Source organism: Oratosquilla oratoria, unplaced genomic scaffold (assembly GCF_046742065.1).
Source record: "Oratosquilla oratoria isolate Oo_2021 unplaced genomic scaffold, ASM4674206v1 SCAFFOLD280, whole genome shotgun sequence".
Taxonomy (NCBI): Eukaryota; Metazoa; Arthropoda; class Malacostraca; order Stomatopoda; family Squillidae; genus Oratosquilla; species Oratosquilla oratoria.
The window spans coordinates 55,001-70,000 of NW_027467631.1; the positions used below are offsets into that span (position 1 = coordinate 55,001).

General features: G+C 40.3%; 1 protein-coding gene across 2 annotated transcripts in view; it reads left to right on the forward strand.

Moving 5' to 3' along the window:
• Window positions 1-14,101, forward strand: part of LOC143023030 (PDF receptor-like) — a 16,036-nt gene extending 1,935 nt beyond the window's left edge. The window contains exons 3-6 of one of the 2 annotated variants that reach the window (XM_076181480.1): window positions 8,694-8,779; window positions 10,291-10,474; window positions 11,086-11,273; window positions 13,144-13,294. In XM_076181480.1, the coding sequence (XP_076037595.1) occupies window positions 8,694-8,779; window positions 10,291-10,474; window positions 11,086-11,273; window positions 13,144-13,156 (471 nt within the window). In that variant the 3' untranslated portion in view covers window positions 13,157-13,294. Of the gene's footprint in view, window positions 1-8,693; window positions 8,780-10,290; window positions 10,475-11,085; window positions 11,274-13,143 lie in introns of those variants that run through there. The other variant, XM_076181478.1, reaches the window with a different exon arrangement.
• Window positions 14,102-15,000: the final 899 nt, after the last annotated feature.

The following is a 15,000-nucleotide window of genomic DNA, read 5'->3' on the forward strand; positions in this document are numbered from 1 at the left end:
TCTCTCACTTAAACGGATCTAATATCAACCTTGGCACGGACATAGTGTCCAAAAGGGGAAAATATGACCTGGTGGTGAAGCCAATTAGGATCAAGATCTCTGCTGTCGCCGGAAGAATATAAAAAAAGGAAGAAGTAAAAAAGAAGATATATATATATATATATATATATATATTGGAGTAACGCGGCAAAATATTTTCTTTAAGGCATATTGAATTGTATGCAACAGCAAACTGAGCTCTGATGAGTTTCCGGTGAAGAGTTTCAAGTCTTCTGAAGATCTCTCTAGCATGGAGAGGTAAAGAAAAAACTAAGTTGCCCATAGAAGCCATCTAATGGGTAGAACAGGATACAAGACGTTTCGCTAATCACAATTAGCATTTTCAATTGTAACAATAACAAAGAAATGAATGATTATAAATACAGAAAGTAAACACTAGGAAAAATTACAAAGAGGTTGACCGTTACTCTGGTCTAAAACTGGGAAAGGACACGTTCAATATCGGGGAAGGGAACGTGGGAAGGGAAACTGTGACCACTGGGATTAATGATAATCAAATAAGTTAACAGATAACCATAAGTAAATAAACAAACAAATAAATCAATGAACAGATGAATAAATAGATAAATTAGTAAATAAACGAATGCGTAAATAAATACATAAATTTATCAAATAAACAAGATAGATTGTAAAATAGCAAAATTTGTGTTGATTGCTATTTGGGTGACGTGAAGGAAAAGACACATTGCACAAAGAAGAAGAAGAGCTTCTGGGGAAGAACAAGGACTTCAAAGTAAAGCCTGAGGAGGAGGAGGAGGAGGAGGAGGAAGAGGAGACGGAGGAAGAGGAGGAGGAGGAGGAAGAAGAGGACGAGGAAGAGAGGAGAAGGAGGTGGAAGAGGAGGAGGAGGAGGGGGAAGAGGACGAGGAGGAGGAGGAGGAGGAGGAGGAAGAAGAGGACGAAGAGGAGGAGGAGGAGGAGGAGGAGGAGACCCTGATCGTCGCTGACGGACATTGCTCAAATACAGAAAGGACAATAGGTATCGGCAAATGTCTCAGAGGAGGATAAGGGGGAAGAGGAGGAAGAGGAGAGGAGGAGGAGGAGGAGGAGGAGGAGGAGGAGGAGGGAAGGCGTCTACTATCGATCAGCTGCCGTGGCACTTGAAGAAAGGAAAGGCCTCAGTCGTCTCCTGCATTGACTAATGGGAGGAGGAGGAGGAAGAGGAGGAAGTGAAGGAGGAGGAGGAAGAAGAAGAGGAGGAAGAGAAGGAACAGGAGAAACAGGAAGAAGAGGAGGAACAGCGAGATGAATATGAAGGACAGGAATAGGAAGAGGAATAGGAGGAGGAAGATGATGAAGAGAAAAAAAAAAACAGGAACAGGAGGAGGAGGAATATGAAAGACAGTAACAGGTGGAGGAATAGGAGGATGGGGAGGAAGAGGAGGAGGAGGAAGAGGAGGAGGAATAGAAACAAGACCAGAAAGAGGAATTTAAATAACAGGAACAGGAAGAGTAATAGGAGGAGAAGGAGGGGAAGGAAGAGGAACAGGTGGAGGAGGAGGAGTAGAGGGAGGAGGAGGAGGAGGAGGAGGACTGGAGAGGAGACTGGGTAAGGTGAATCAGCAGAGGGAAGAAGGAGAAAATGGATAAGCATAAGGTCAGGAGGAAAAAGTGAAAAAAAAAAATATCGGGAAAACGAGGAGGAGGAGGAGGAGGAAGACGAGGAGGATTAGGAGGAGGAACAGGAAGAGGAGGAGGAAGATATGTAGTAGAAAGAGTAGAAGAAGGAGGGAGAGGGGCAGATGAAGCTGATAAAGGAAACAGAAGAAGAGAAAATTGAGAGATCGAAAGAGGAAGAAGAGATGGAGACGGAAGGAGAACCAGAAGAAAGAGAGAGAAAAAGAAAGAGAAAAAGAAAGAGGAATTACATGAACAGATGATGAGTAAGAGAACTTTTGGTCCCTATATGGCTATTTCAGTACCTAACCTAATCTAATACTGCAACGTATATATTTTTTAAACTATACTGGAGCAAATCATTCTATTCGAGGATTCGAAGCTAAGTAAATATCGAGATTTTTTTTTATCTCAACAATGAAACAAGGAGAAGAAAGAGAAGGAGAAGGAGAAGGAGGAGAAGGAGAAGGAGAAGAAAAAGGAGAAGGATAAGGAGAAGGAAAAGGAGAAGAAGAAGGAGAAGGAGAAGGAGAAGGAGAAGGAGGAGGAGAAGGAGGAGTATAAGGAAGGGGAGGAGGTGAAGCTAAGGAAGAAGAGCAGAGGAGGAGAAGTAGAAGGGGAAGGAAAATAAAGAGGAGAATAAGAAAGAGAAGGAGAAGGAGAATAAGGAAGATGAAGAGAACAGTGAGGAAGATAAGAAGGAAGAAGAAGAAGAAGAAGAAGAAGAAAATGAAGAAGAAGAGGAATCGATGTTGAGGGTCTGTATGGAATCCAAAGACGCGAAGGGGGATTTTGAGTCACGCGAGAGGGTCCGAGGTACCAGATGCTTTCTGTCCATAAGGCTAAAGAGTACATTTCAATGAAGACATCCTTCCCTTGAAAAAATAGATAAATAAATAGATAGATAAATGAATAAAATAATAATGGTAATAATGATAATAATAATAATAATAATAATAATAATAATAATTATAATTAATAATAATAATATTGATAATAATAATAATAATAATAATAATAATAATAATAATAATGATAATATTGATTATAAAGATGATAATATTGATAATAATAATGATAATATTGATAATAATAATGATAATATTGATAATGATAATGATAATATTGATAATAATAATGATAATATTGATAATAATAATGATAATATTGATAATAATAATGATAATATTGATAATGATAATGATAATATTGATAATAATAATGATAATATTGATAATGATAATAATAATAATAATAATAATAATAATAATAATAATAATAATAATAATAATAACGGTAATAATAATAATAAATAAATAAATAAGTAAATACAATAAGGTAGTAATTATAGTAATAACAATAATGAATAGATAAATGAATAAATAGAATTAAATAAAATAAGTGAATAGACAAGTAAATAAATAAGTGAACATATGAATAAACAAATAAGTAGATAGATGGACAAACGAATAAATGCAGAAATAAATAGACATGTAAAGGAATAAAAAAATAAGTAAACAAATAAAAAATAGATGAAATGACAAACAAACAAATACATGAATAAATAGTTAGATAAACATGTAAATAATTAGATAGATAAATGAATAAAATAATAAGTGAACAAACAAACATATCGACATATGAATAGATGAGTGAATGAATTAGTAGATAGATAATACATCAATGAATTAATGAATAGGTTGATAGATGGATAGATAGATAAAGAGATAGACAGATAGAAAGATAGATAGATAGATAGATAGATAGATAGATAGATAGGTAGATAGATATAGATATATAGATAGATAGAGAGAGAGAGAGAGAGAGAGAGAGAGAGAGAGAGAGAGAGAGAGAGAGAGAAAGTGGAGGAAAAGCTATTTTCATCGAGAGGGAAAAATATTTTCTTGGGGCTCGTCCAGATAGCCAGAAGCGTTCTTGTGACCTGGTCACTCCAAAATGGCGTCTCGGAGAAATTGACCGAATGATGGTGAGGAGAACGAATGAAGGAGTGAGGGAGAGGGAACTAAGTAGTCAAGGAGTAGTATGGTTTTCATATATATATATATATATATATATATATATATATATATATATATATATATATATATATATATATATATATATGTATTGTAGTATTTCACAAATGACACGTGAATATGATTTGCAGAAAAAAACACTGGTAAATAAGAAACGTAGTCCGAACGTTTTCATCCATTTCCATTGATGATGTTTTAAATAGACAAAAATATTTTTCTGCAAATATATATATATATATATATATATATATATATATATATATATATCTTTTCATACTTATCACATGCCAAAATTATTAACCGTTTATAAGATATATATTTTTTAATTTTGTTGAGTGTGGACAGTACCTATATTGTGGGACGACACATGTATCACATGTTCTCACATACTTAGAACATCTGTGTTGTTAACAACATTTGTGCGTCTCATTACGGACCTCCATCCACGTTACGATCTGATCTTGAGGCTACCAGATAGATCTGGTTGGATACGATCAGATTGGATCGTGTATGTGCTGATTTTGGGTTTTTAGATCGACAAACACGATCCAACCTAGCCCAACCTAACCTAACCTAACACGACTCAACCTAACCTAACCTGATTTAATCTAACCTAACTTAACCTATGCTAGCCTAACATAACTTAATCTAATTTGACCGAACCTAACCTACCCTAACCTAAGTTATAGTAACCTAACCTAGCCTAACCTATCCTAACCTAACCTAAACTAACCTAACCTAACCTAACCTAACCTAACCTAACCTAATCTAACCTAACGTAATCTAACTTAACCTAATCTAACCTAACCTAACCTAACCTAACCTAACCTAACCTAACCTAACCTAACCTAACCTAACCTAACGTAGCCTAACCTAACCTAACCTAACCTAACCTAACCTAATCTAACCTAACCTAACCTAGCCTAACCTGACCTGACCTGACCTGACCTAACCTAACCTAACCTAACCTAATTTATCTAACCTGAACTAACCTAACCTAACCTAACCTAATTTATCTAACCTGAACTAACATACTCATTCCGTATCAGAATCAAGACTCGAAGAATTCACTTTATGGCGTCATCTCGTTAGCTTTCATTCCGAGCTGAAGTGTCCTAATCTTGTTTAGATTTCATCAGTGGATGAGACTCCCTCAAGGAGGCGATTGTAGACAGCAAACGATGACTCTCTGGAAATAGAACTCGACTTACACGAAGATCCAAAGTCGAAACTCTTATCTTTCACCAAATTCAGACGCAAAACTGACGGAATCAGAGAATTGGAAAGGGACCAGGAGGAGAATGAGGAGGAGGAAGAGGAGGAGGATTATGAGGAGAAAGAGGAGGAGGAGGAGGAGGAGGAGGAGAAGGAAGAGTAGGAGGAGGAGAAGAAGAAGAGGGAGTATTAGGAGCAGGACTAGGATGAGGATGAGGAATAGACCTTTTAGCAAAACACCATGAATGACGAGATCAAGAAATGACAGGATAAATAAGTAATAGAACAAATTGAAGAAAATGTAAATTTATGAATTAATAGTTGAATAAGATTATTAATACCTAAAATGATAAACCAATGTATTATTAAAAAAGCATAAATGCATAAATCAATTAACAAGTTAACTAACAAATGAATTAATATATACATATACATATGCATATACATATACATATACATATACAACTACAACCACAACCACAACCACAACCACAACCATAACCATAACCACAACCACAACCACGTGCTTGTCACGCCATATGAACCTCCTCACCAAGCCGTATGACTTTACTATGTTGACGTGCAAAGGCTGTATCGCACCTCGCTGGTTAGAGTGAAGGTCGTGCAGAGAACCAAGGCTGAGGAAGTACCACGGAGGTGAATGAAATAGGCTGGTGGCTCTCAGGATGGAAGAAACAGATGAATTAATAAAAGAAGAAGAAGAAGAAGAAGAAGAAGATTTTTTTCTTTTCTTTTTTTTTTTAGCTTCTTCGAAAACTCCCCGCGGTGACTGATAAGTAACTGATTCAAACTTTTCTTTGAGCTTCGTCGTTTTTCCCCTCGGAGGGAGGAGGGGGAGAGGAGGGGGAGAAGGGGGGAGAGGGGTCGGGAACGGAGGAAAAAGGAGGGAAAGGCATAGGTAGGGTGACCATTTATTCATTTATTTATTTATTTATTTATTTATTTATTTATTTATTCATTTATTTATTTATTCATTTATTTATTTATTTATTTATTCATTTATTTTGTCATCTTTCTTTGTAACTCGATGCATATATATTTATCTGAATTATTGTATCTCCATGCTTGCTTTAAGATTGGTTTAGTTGAATAAAATCACCTGACGGCAGCCAATATCAACTTTATACCTTGGCCTTAACAGGGGAAGTCCTTACGTACCGGGTGTTCCCTTATCTCCTACTCTGGTAGTCACCAGACGATTTTATTCAGATCCGTGGCAGCCCATCTATCTAGTTTTATTTTTGTTGTCGTCAAATGATTTTATTAATTTCTGTGACATTCCTCTCCCCCTCCCCTCCTACCCCTCCTTCGGTTGGAATATCTAATTAAATTATTTTCCAAACTTTATTTTATTTTATTTTAATGACGATTCCATTCAGTCGCATTGTTTAAATGTTGATCTTCAATTCGGAAGTTTCGCTAAATTGGACTCGCTAAGTTTGCTTTTGAAGCGGTGAAGTGTGTTTCAATTTCTAGCGAATTTCCGCTAGGCTGACTCTAATGGCTAAGGTAGATGAATTAGGTTGAATTCAGGTTGAAGTTAGGTTGAACTAGGTTGGGCTAGATTAGCCAGTTTAGGCTACGTTAGGTTAAATTAGTTTAACCTATTCTAGGTTGGGCCATGTTAGATTATACTAGGATAGGTTAAGTTAACTAGGTTTAGGTTGGCTTAGTATATTTAGGTTAGGCTTAACTCTTCATAGATCAGAGGGCGCCTCTCCCCATCTTCCCTCTCCCCTCTCCTCTCTCCTCTCTCCCCTCTCTCCTCTCCCCTCTCCCCTCTCCCCTCTCCTCTCTTCCCTCTGCCCTCTTCCCTCTCTCCTATCCTCTTTCTCTCAACCAAATCCATTCCTTTTCAATGTAATCTTTGGTTGTAATCTTCTCTTCCTTCAAACTCTCTCTCCTCTTCCCTCTCCCCACTTCCATCTCCCCTCTTCCATCTCCCCTCCTCTTAGGTTCTTCCTTCACCTTCTGTCCTATTCCTCCCACATCTCTCCCCTTCCTTCCACTCCCCTCCCCTCCTTTTCCCTCCAGACCTCTCCTCTCCCTTCCCCTCCCCTTTCTCCTACTCCAATCCCCTCTCTCTTACTCCCTCCTCTTCCCTCCTCACCCTTCCCTTTCTTTCCCTTCCCTTCCCTTCCCTTCCCCTCCCTTCCCCTCCCTTCCCTTCAATTCCCTTCCCTTTCCATATCTTCATTCTCCCTCTGAGCCTCTTCCCTTACCCTTCCCCTTCCCCTCCCCTTTCCCTCCCCTTCCCCTCCCCTTCCCCCTCTCCTTCCCCTACCCTTCCCCTCCCTTCCTGTCCAGACCCTTTCCTTCCTCGACTACCTGGAAGGTCTTGGGGGCCTTGCTTCTGAAGCCATCTGGGCCTTCTTGAGTATCCGTCTTCTTCCCCCCCCACCCTCCTCCCCCCTCTCTTCCCTCCCCTCCTCCCCCTCCCCCCTTCCCACCCTTCGTTCTTCATAGAGATAAGGTCTGCCCACTCTTTCCCGTTTACTTTAACTTGGCGAAATTTCTTCACCAGTTTTATTTCGTGAAATTACCTTATTCTATCCTTCTATAACCAATATCCGCCCACTCCAATGTAAAACCAAGAATACTCTTCACACGATATCCCTGAAGACAAAGTTCCTATAGGCAATATTCTCAGGGTATTACATCCGCATATATCCAATACCCATCCCAGCCCGCCTCTCCTTCGGAGGAGAAGGAGAGAAGAAGAGGAAGAAGAAGAAGAAGAAGAAGAAGAAGAAGAAGAAGAAGAAGAAGAAGAAGAAGAAGAAGAAGAAGAAGAAGAAGAAGAAGAAGAAGAAGAAGAAGAAGAAGAAGAAGAAGAAGAAGAAGAAGAAGAAGAAGAAGAAGAAGAAGAAGAAGAAGAAGAAGAAGAAGAAGAAGAAGAAGAAGAAGAAGAAGAAGAAGAAGAAGAAGAAGAAGAAGAAGAAGAAGAAGAAGAAGAAGAAGAAGAAGAAGAAGAAGAAGAAGAAGAAGAAGAAGAAGAAGAAGAAGAAGAAGAAGAAGAAGAAGAAGAAGAAGAAGAAGAAGAAGAAGAAGAAGAAGAAGAAGAAGAAGAAGAAGAAGAAGAAGAAGAAGAAGAAGAAGAAGAAGAAGAAGAAGAAGAAGAAGAAGAAGAAGAAGAAGAAGAAGAAGAAGAAGAAGAAGAAGAAGAAGAAGAAGAAGAAGAAGAAGAAGAAGAAGAAGAAGAAGAAGAAGAAGAAGAAGAAGAAGAAGAAGAAGAAGAAGAAGAAGAAGAAGAAGAAGAAGAAGAGCAAGAAGAAGAAGAAGAAGAAGAAGAAGAAGAAGAAGAAGAAGAAGAAGAAGAAGAAGAAGAAAAAAGAATTGAGGAGAAGAAGAAGAAGAAGAAGAAGAAGATTGAGGAGAAGAGGAAGGAGAAGAAGAAGAAGAAGAAGAAGAAGAAGAAGAAGAAGAAGAAGAAGAAGAAGAAGAAGAAGAAGAAGAAGAAGAAGAAGAAGAAGAAGAAGAAGAAGAAGGTGAGGTGCCTACGCCAGGAGGCACTGAATAGCCACGGCCGAAGCCGACACATTTGCCCTATTATGCGCTTAGGTGACTATTGAAGTGCAGGTATCTAACAGTCACTGCTGGGAATCGGAGAGGGTTGCGGGAATCGAACCCACAACTAAGCAAATGCAAGACCAGGGCACTCCGATGACGTCATCGTGGGTAGGTGGGGAATATTTGTCCTCAACTTCTCTACTGTGACGTCACTGAAGATTCTTCTCCTTGCAGCTCAACATGGTGTTCCTCCTGAACATCATTCGTGTCTTGGTTACCAAGTTGAGGCAGAGCAACTCCAGCGAGGCGCAGCAAGTGAGGTAGGTACATTGGTTAACAATGAAATAACATCTACTCTTCTTCCTCCTTCTCTACAATTTTCTTCACTTACTCTTGTATTTGCTCTTCTTTTTAAATCTCTTCCTTCTTAACGATGAAAAAACATCTACTCTTCTTCCTCCTTCTCTTCAATTTTCTTCACTTACTCTTCTACTCTCTTCTTTTTACATCTATTCCTTCTTAACAATGAAATAACATCTACTCTTCTTCCTCTTTTTCTTAAATTTTCTCCACTTTCTCTTCTACTTTCTTCTTTTTACACCTATTCCTTCTTAACAATGAAATAACATCTACTCTTCTTCCTCCTCCTCCTCAATTTTCTTCACTTCCTCTTCTACTCTCTCTTCTTTTTACATCTCTTCCTTCTCCTTCTCCTCCTTCTCTTCTTCCAACTTCATTCTTCTTCTCTTTCTGTTCCTTTTCCTCCTTTTCCTCCTCTTCCTCCTTTTCTTTAGTTTTCTTCACTTTCTTTTCTACTTTTTCTTTCGTTCCTTTCTCCTTCTCTTCCTCCTCCTTCTCCTCTTTCTCCTCTTCCAACTTCTTCCTTCTTCTTCTCCTTCTCCAAATTCTTCCTTCTCCTCCTCCTTCTTCCCCTCCAAGGTCTTCCTTCTCCATCTCCTTCTCTTTCTCCGACGTTTTCTCTTCATTAACTCATGCTATTTTCTTCCGTAGGAAGTTGAAATTAAACATTAGTTTTATTACGCTTTTTTCATTTTGTGTTGTCTGAAGATGTAATACACGAAATATTTTAGCGTCAGCTCTCTGTTTTCTCCTGTATAATTATATGCGAATGTATGTATATTGTATGTATGTATGTATGTATGTATGTATGTATGTATGTATGTATGTATGTAAGAGTATGTATGTACGAGTATGTATATATGTATATATTATATATGCATGATGTATGTATGTATGTATGTATGTATATATGTATATATGAGCATGGCATTCTATATGTATATCTTTCCATATGTTCACTTATACGTACTTCTGAATCTTAAAGTATAGTAATTCCTCCCATATCCGAACCAATTATCCCTCCCATTATCCGAACAACATTTATGTGCATTGAATGTATATACAACTTTCATTCCTTATTTTACCTTAGATGCTTTCTGGCCGAACGGGTTAGAGCGTCGCTACTTGTGGCGGAGATCGAGGTAATGGCAGTTCAAACTCTGCTGCCAGCGAGATGAACCAAGGGCATGGCTCATTATATTTTACTGTACAAAGACCTCTGTAAGGGACATCGTCCCCCTGATAGGGGGAGTTGGAGACGTCAAACTAAATCAATCAATCAATCATTCAATCAATTAATCAATCAAGCAATCAAGCAATCAATCAAATTTACTTTGCGTATTCAAATCACCCCCATTAAGAAAATCAGAACACCCGTTAGCCAAATTAGGTCGGATACGGGAGGGATTCTTATATATCCCTATGACCTCATATGACCTGACGTTTAGTAACCCTTATTTCCCACCACCAGGAAAGCGGTGAAAGCGGCGATCGTCCTCCTACCTCTGCTGGGGATCACAAACATGCTCAACATGATCGACGCCCCGCTCGACAAGACTGCCACCGAGTTTGGGGTTTGGTCGTTCGCCACGCACTTTCTCAGATCATTCCAAGGGTTCTTCATTGCTCTTCTCTACTGTTTCCTCAATGGCGAGGTAAGAGGGAGGCCTTGTACCTTGTCCGAATCAACTTGGAAATGTTCCCTCCCGGTCCTTTCCGCAAATAAACTGAGTTTGAATTCCGGTGGCTGACACAAGGTTCATACGTAAGCACGATGTATGTTTACACCCTGACAGGTATGTCTGGTACCCTAGTCAGGCAACAAACACAAATATAACCAGTCCTGCACTTGCCTACCACATGCTGCACACTCTGAATTTACATTAAAACATTTTGTCTATTTGCACAGATGTTTGGGTGAAGACTAATACAACATATTGGTTAACTTAAGAAATAGAGTTAGTAACTATATAGTGGGCGCTGAGACAATTGGTTGTTTTTAAGAGAAGATTAGAAAAGTCTATGGATAGGGATGGCTGGTGGTAAGAGACATAGAACTACCTAGTGTAGGCCTTATGGTCTCTTACAGTCTCCTTCATTCTTATGTTCGTATGTTCTTATGCTCACACAACTAGAGCCAGTCCTGCACATTCCTACCACATGCACAATATGACTACAATAAAACCTTCTGTGTATTCATCCAGACATATTTATTGATGTCTGGGTGAAGATTTAGACAACAACTAAGGTAAAAATCCTTCGGCAGGTACGGCAGGCCCTCCGGAAGTACATCGACAACTACCTGCTACACCGGAGCGCAGGCGTTCGGCGAGGATCCGGGTTCTCGTCCGTGTTCCTAACAACAGTGACAGAGTGTCCGCGTGACCATCAGACCCGGAATATGGCGCTCTGCTCCTGTTTTAGCGGATCTACGGCCACCAGTCCCACAAGAGGGTAAGCCGAGTACCTAAAATCTGAACCAAACTGTTTTCAACCTGGTTTTCAGTCCATCAACCAATCAATTGTGGCCTCACATTTCACCAAGTAGAAAACCCGCAACACCGGAGTGATTGTCAACAGTTCTCAGAACCTCTGGGGAAAAACTTTTGACTGCTATATGTACTGCATTAGTATGGGAGTGTATGTCTCCAGCTCAGAGTATTAGGGAGAGGTGAGCAGTCACCAATGGTCAGTCCTACCTGTGTGTAAGAAATACAGCTGAAGTTGAGAGAGAGAGAGAGAGAGAGAGAGAGAGAGAGAGAGATCTTGGGCCTAGTCCGGAGACCGAGTGCCAGCCTCCCAGTGCTACACCTCCCGATGAAGGTGACGGGGTTGACGGGATTTGAAAATGGATAGTATGACTGCCAATCTTATATAACTGCCACATTCAGGTACCTGCCATTGATCCCTCAACTTGGCTTTCGTCACGTGGACCAAAGCTTATGCATCGCTGTTCTTTGTCCCCGTAGAGAAGACCATTTTAACACTGAATAGAATCGTCTGATTTTCACTAACTTACACTAGTCTTCAACATTGAACAGAATTGTGAGTCATCCACTAACTTTCAGTATTGCAGCCGTTAGGTTGGGGCTACAAAATGGGGTTTAGTGGTTCAGATAAACCATTTTCGGTTTTTCTTGGTGAGTCTAAGGGAGAGTGTCTCTCATAGTCTCCTCTCTCTCTGGCTATGCAGTGGCCGTACATAAATGGGAATATGCCTATCTAAGCATGTTGGGTGGCGGCTGTCACATAGGAAATGTATTTGTGATAACGATATATTATATGTGTGTTAGTTGTATTGTAATGATTTTAGTAGTATTATCTGTGGGTGTGGCTAGACATGATGCATGTATTAGAGTTACGATAATATAGCTTGGTAGGTATAAGGAAAGGTTAATGACCTATCTGGTGACATTAGGTGCTTGTGTCGGTTCGTAGGACGATGGCGTGATGTAGCGTTGTTATGTGTTGCCTTATCTGAGTCAGATGAAAATGTGCAGGTCTTAAAGATTGGAGGTATTGATAAAGGCCAGTGCCTTCTTGCATGCTTTTGGATCACGTGTCTGGTGTGTGACATAGCTTAACGATTAGTAAAGGTAGGATACACTAGATTTATTTTTGTGATCCTAAAATTAGTGTTTACGGTCCACAGGTAGACCCACTGTTCTAAAGCGTCTTGTCCCCTTCAAATATTTTATTCTGGTTGACGCTAGACGATGTGAGTTTTTGTGGGATATTTACTGCAAAACTCTCCCTTTTTTTTTCGCTAACGCCTAACCATCCAGTTCAGCGTAGAGAGACCTCTTGGGTATATTATCTATACCACCTTGATTATATATCCAGTCCTGTAGAAAAAATCATCAGTATAATATTTTAGTTTTAGCTGACAGCAGGTGGCGATTTTATTCAGCCTAAAGATACTCCCAAACTTGTTTATTGCCAGAACTATCACAATTAATCTTTTAACGTATTCGGTTCAACTTAAAAGCTTTGTTATGTCCAGCGCCATGTGATTATATTCAGCTTAGATAAAGTCCCTCTGTGTTATCACGGATTGTAGAGGATATTCTAACTTTTCCGAATAATTTTCTCAAATCTAACCCATCTCTTTCTAAAGAGGTATCCTTCAGCTGAATTAAATCACCTGGCGGCAGCCATGATGAGTAGTTAAGTCACAGAAGGGGGTGGAAGAGGGCTAAGTGAGGGAGATCCGAGACTAAAATGTAATATAACTCATGACAGACAGACAGACAGACAGGTTGAAACCATTCATCCTTCTTAAAGGCGATCTCTCTTTAAAAAGAAACAACTTGTTTTCCCGCAGGTCCTACTTGTGACGTTTCCCTCGGCTCCCTGGTTGTCGCCCTAAGGGGCACATGAGGGAGCCGGGCAGGTTCAAGCTGAAAGGACCTGTCAGGAAGAACGGGGGACAGTGTCATCATCATCACCACCACCACGGACCAGGTCAGGGCAACCACGACCGGCCAACGACCACCAACACCACCACCCCCGCCTTCCGCCATCACCAAACCGGTCGTCCTAGTGTTGAAGAACTTTCTAGTGGTGCTATGCTGGAAGACGGTGTCCTTAGGAGTAGTGCCCTTTGCAGGGAGCATCAGAGGATCTGTTATCCCAACCCGACTGCCATACCCAAGGTCCCCCTCACGCCGGGACACAGCAGTGCCTCCGAGTTTCTTCAGAAGAAGCTGAGGAGGAAGTCCCGGTCCGTGAGGAGTACGAGGTCCCTGCCGCCCTGTAACGCCACCTCGCCCTCACCCTCGAACACGTCCCCCTCGAGGGGGAACGTGTCGCTCAATGAGTACTGTGTGACTGAGTATCACCTCAGCTATGGGAATGTGGAGTGTCACAGTGATACGGCCGAGGAGGAGAGCCGTCGCGGACCCGTCCCCCACCTTCATAAGAATGAGGGTGAGGACGAAGTGCGAGATCCTGAGAAAGGACTACCAGACGTTCGGGTCATGGGTCGTCCTACTTTCGAACTCGATATCGGGAGAAACGGTGGAGGTAGTGGGTCCCCTGCTGGAGTGTGCCACAAGTGCATCCAGCAGCAGCAGCAGCAGCAGCAGCAGCAGGTCCAGCAGGTCCAGCAAGAGCTGGCCCACAGCAGGAACAACAGCAGTAAGATCCGTCGGAAGAGGAGAAGAAGGCTCGAGATGTGTAACCCACAGTCTGTGCAGTCTTCGACAGATGATTCCTGCTGTTCTCAGCCGGAGTCTTTACAAGAAGTGATCATGACCACATCCTGCTAACCCATTAACCTTCGCGCCTCTTTGAGAGGTGTGATTTCCTTACTCCTCAAGGAGTAGGGAAGAGGGCTTCTCAAGCCAGAGTGACAACCGTTCACTTAAATAGTATTAATCGCTGTAAGCATAGTGTCTCGATATTTTTCTTTGCCAAACTATATTTAGTTCAAACAAATCACCTGAGAATGGTTTGTGTCTTAAGTGGATTCGTTCTATAGTTATAAGGAAGTCACTACGCCTTGCCTAAGGCGACGTGACTACTGGGCTTAAAAGAAATGTTACTAAAAGAAAAGTATATAGAGGTTAGGCGGATGTAATATAATTCGTTTTTAAGTATTAGATGTAATCTCATAGAAAACGCAATTAATATAATAGAAAACGCAATTTACAGAGGCCATTTCCAACGTTGTTTAAGAAATTATCATGTAAATATTTATATATGAATATATTATATATACGTCAATGTATTATCATACAAAATGTGACCCTTAACTGAAAAATCCCTAAAACACAAGAATGTCCTTGTTAACCAAAAAAGCCCTTTACCAAAAAGAAAGAGCATAGAGAAACCCCTCAGAACACTGATGCATTGTATAGATTCTGCCGTGACTGACTAGCGTCAGTCAGTTGATCCTATTCATCTGAAGCTCGGACCCCTGTATTATGAGTGACACCTCGTTTGTCCGAGACTCCAGTAGGCCCTGGTGCTGCTTGTCATCTCAAGAGAATCGGCTGGCTGGCGCTTGCAAAAGCAAATCCTATGCAAGGCATCATGTCATAAGGGGTTCACAATCCATTGCAGTATTTCAAATCTATCACAAAAAATAATATATCTTATTTATTTATTCATTCATTCATTTTTTGGTAAAAAGAAGGTGGTTTCCTAAATGAATGTGATATAATACCTCATGAAGATT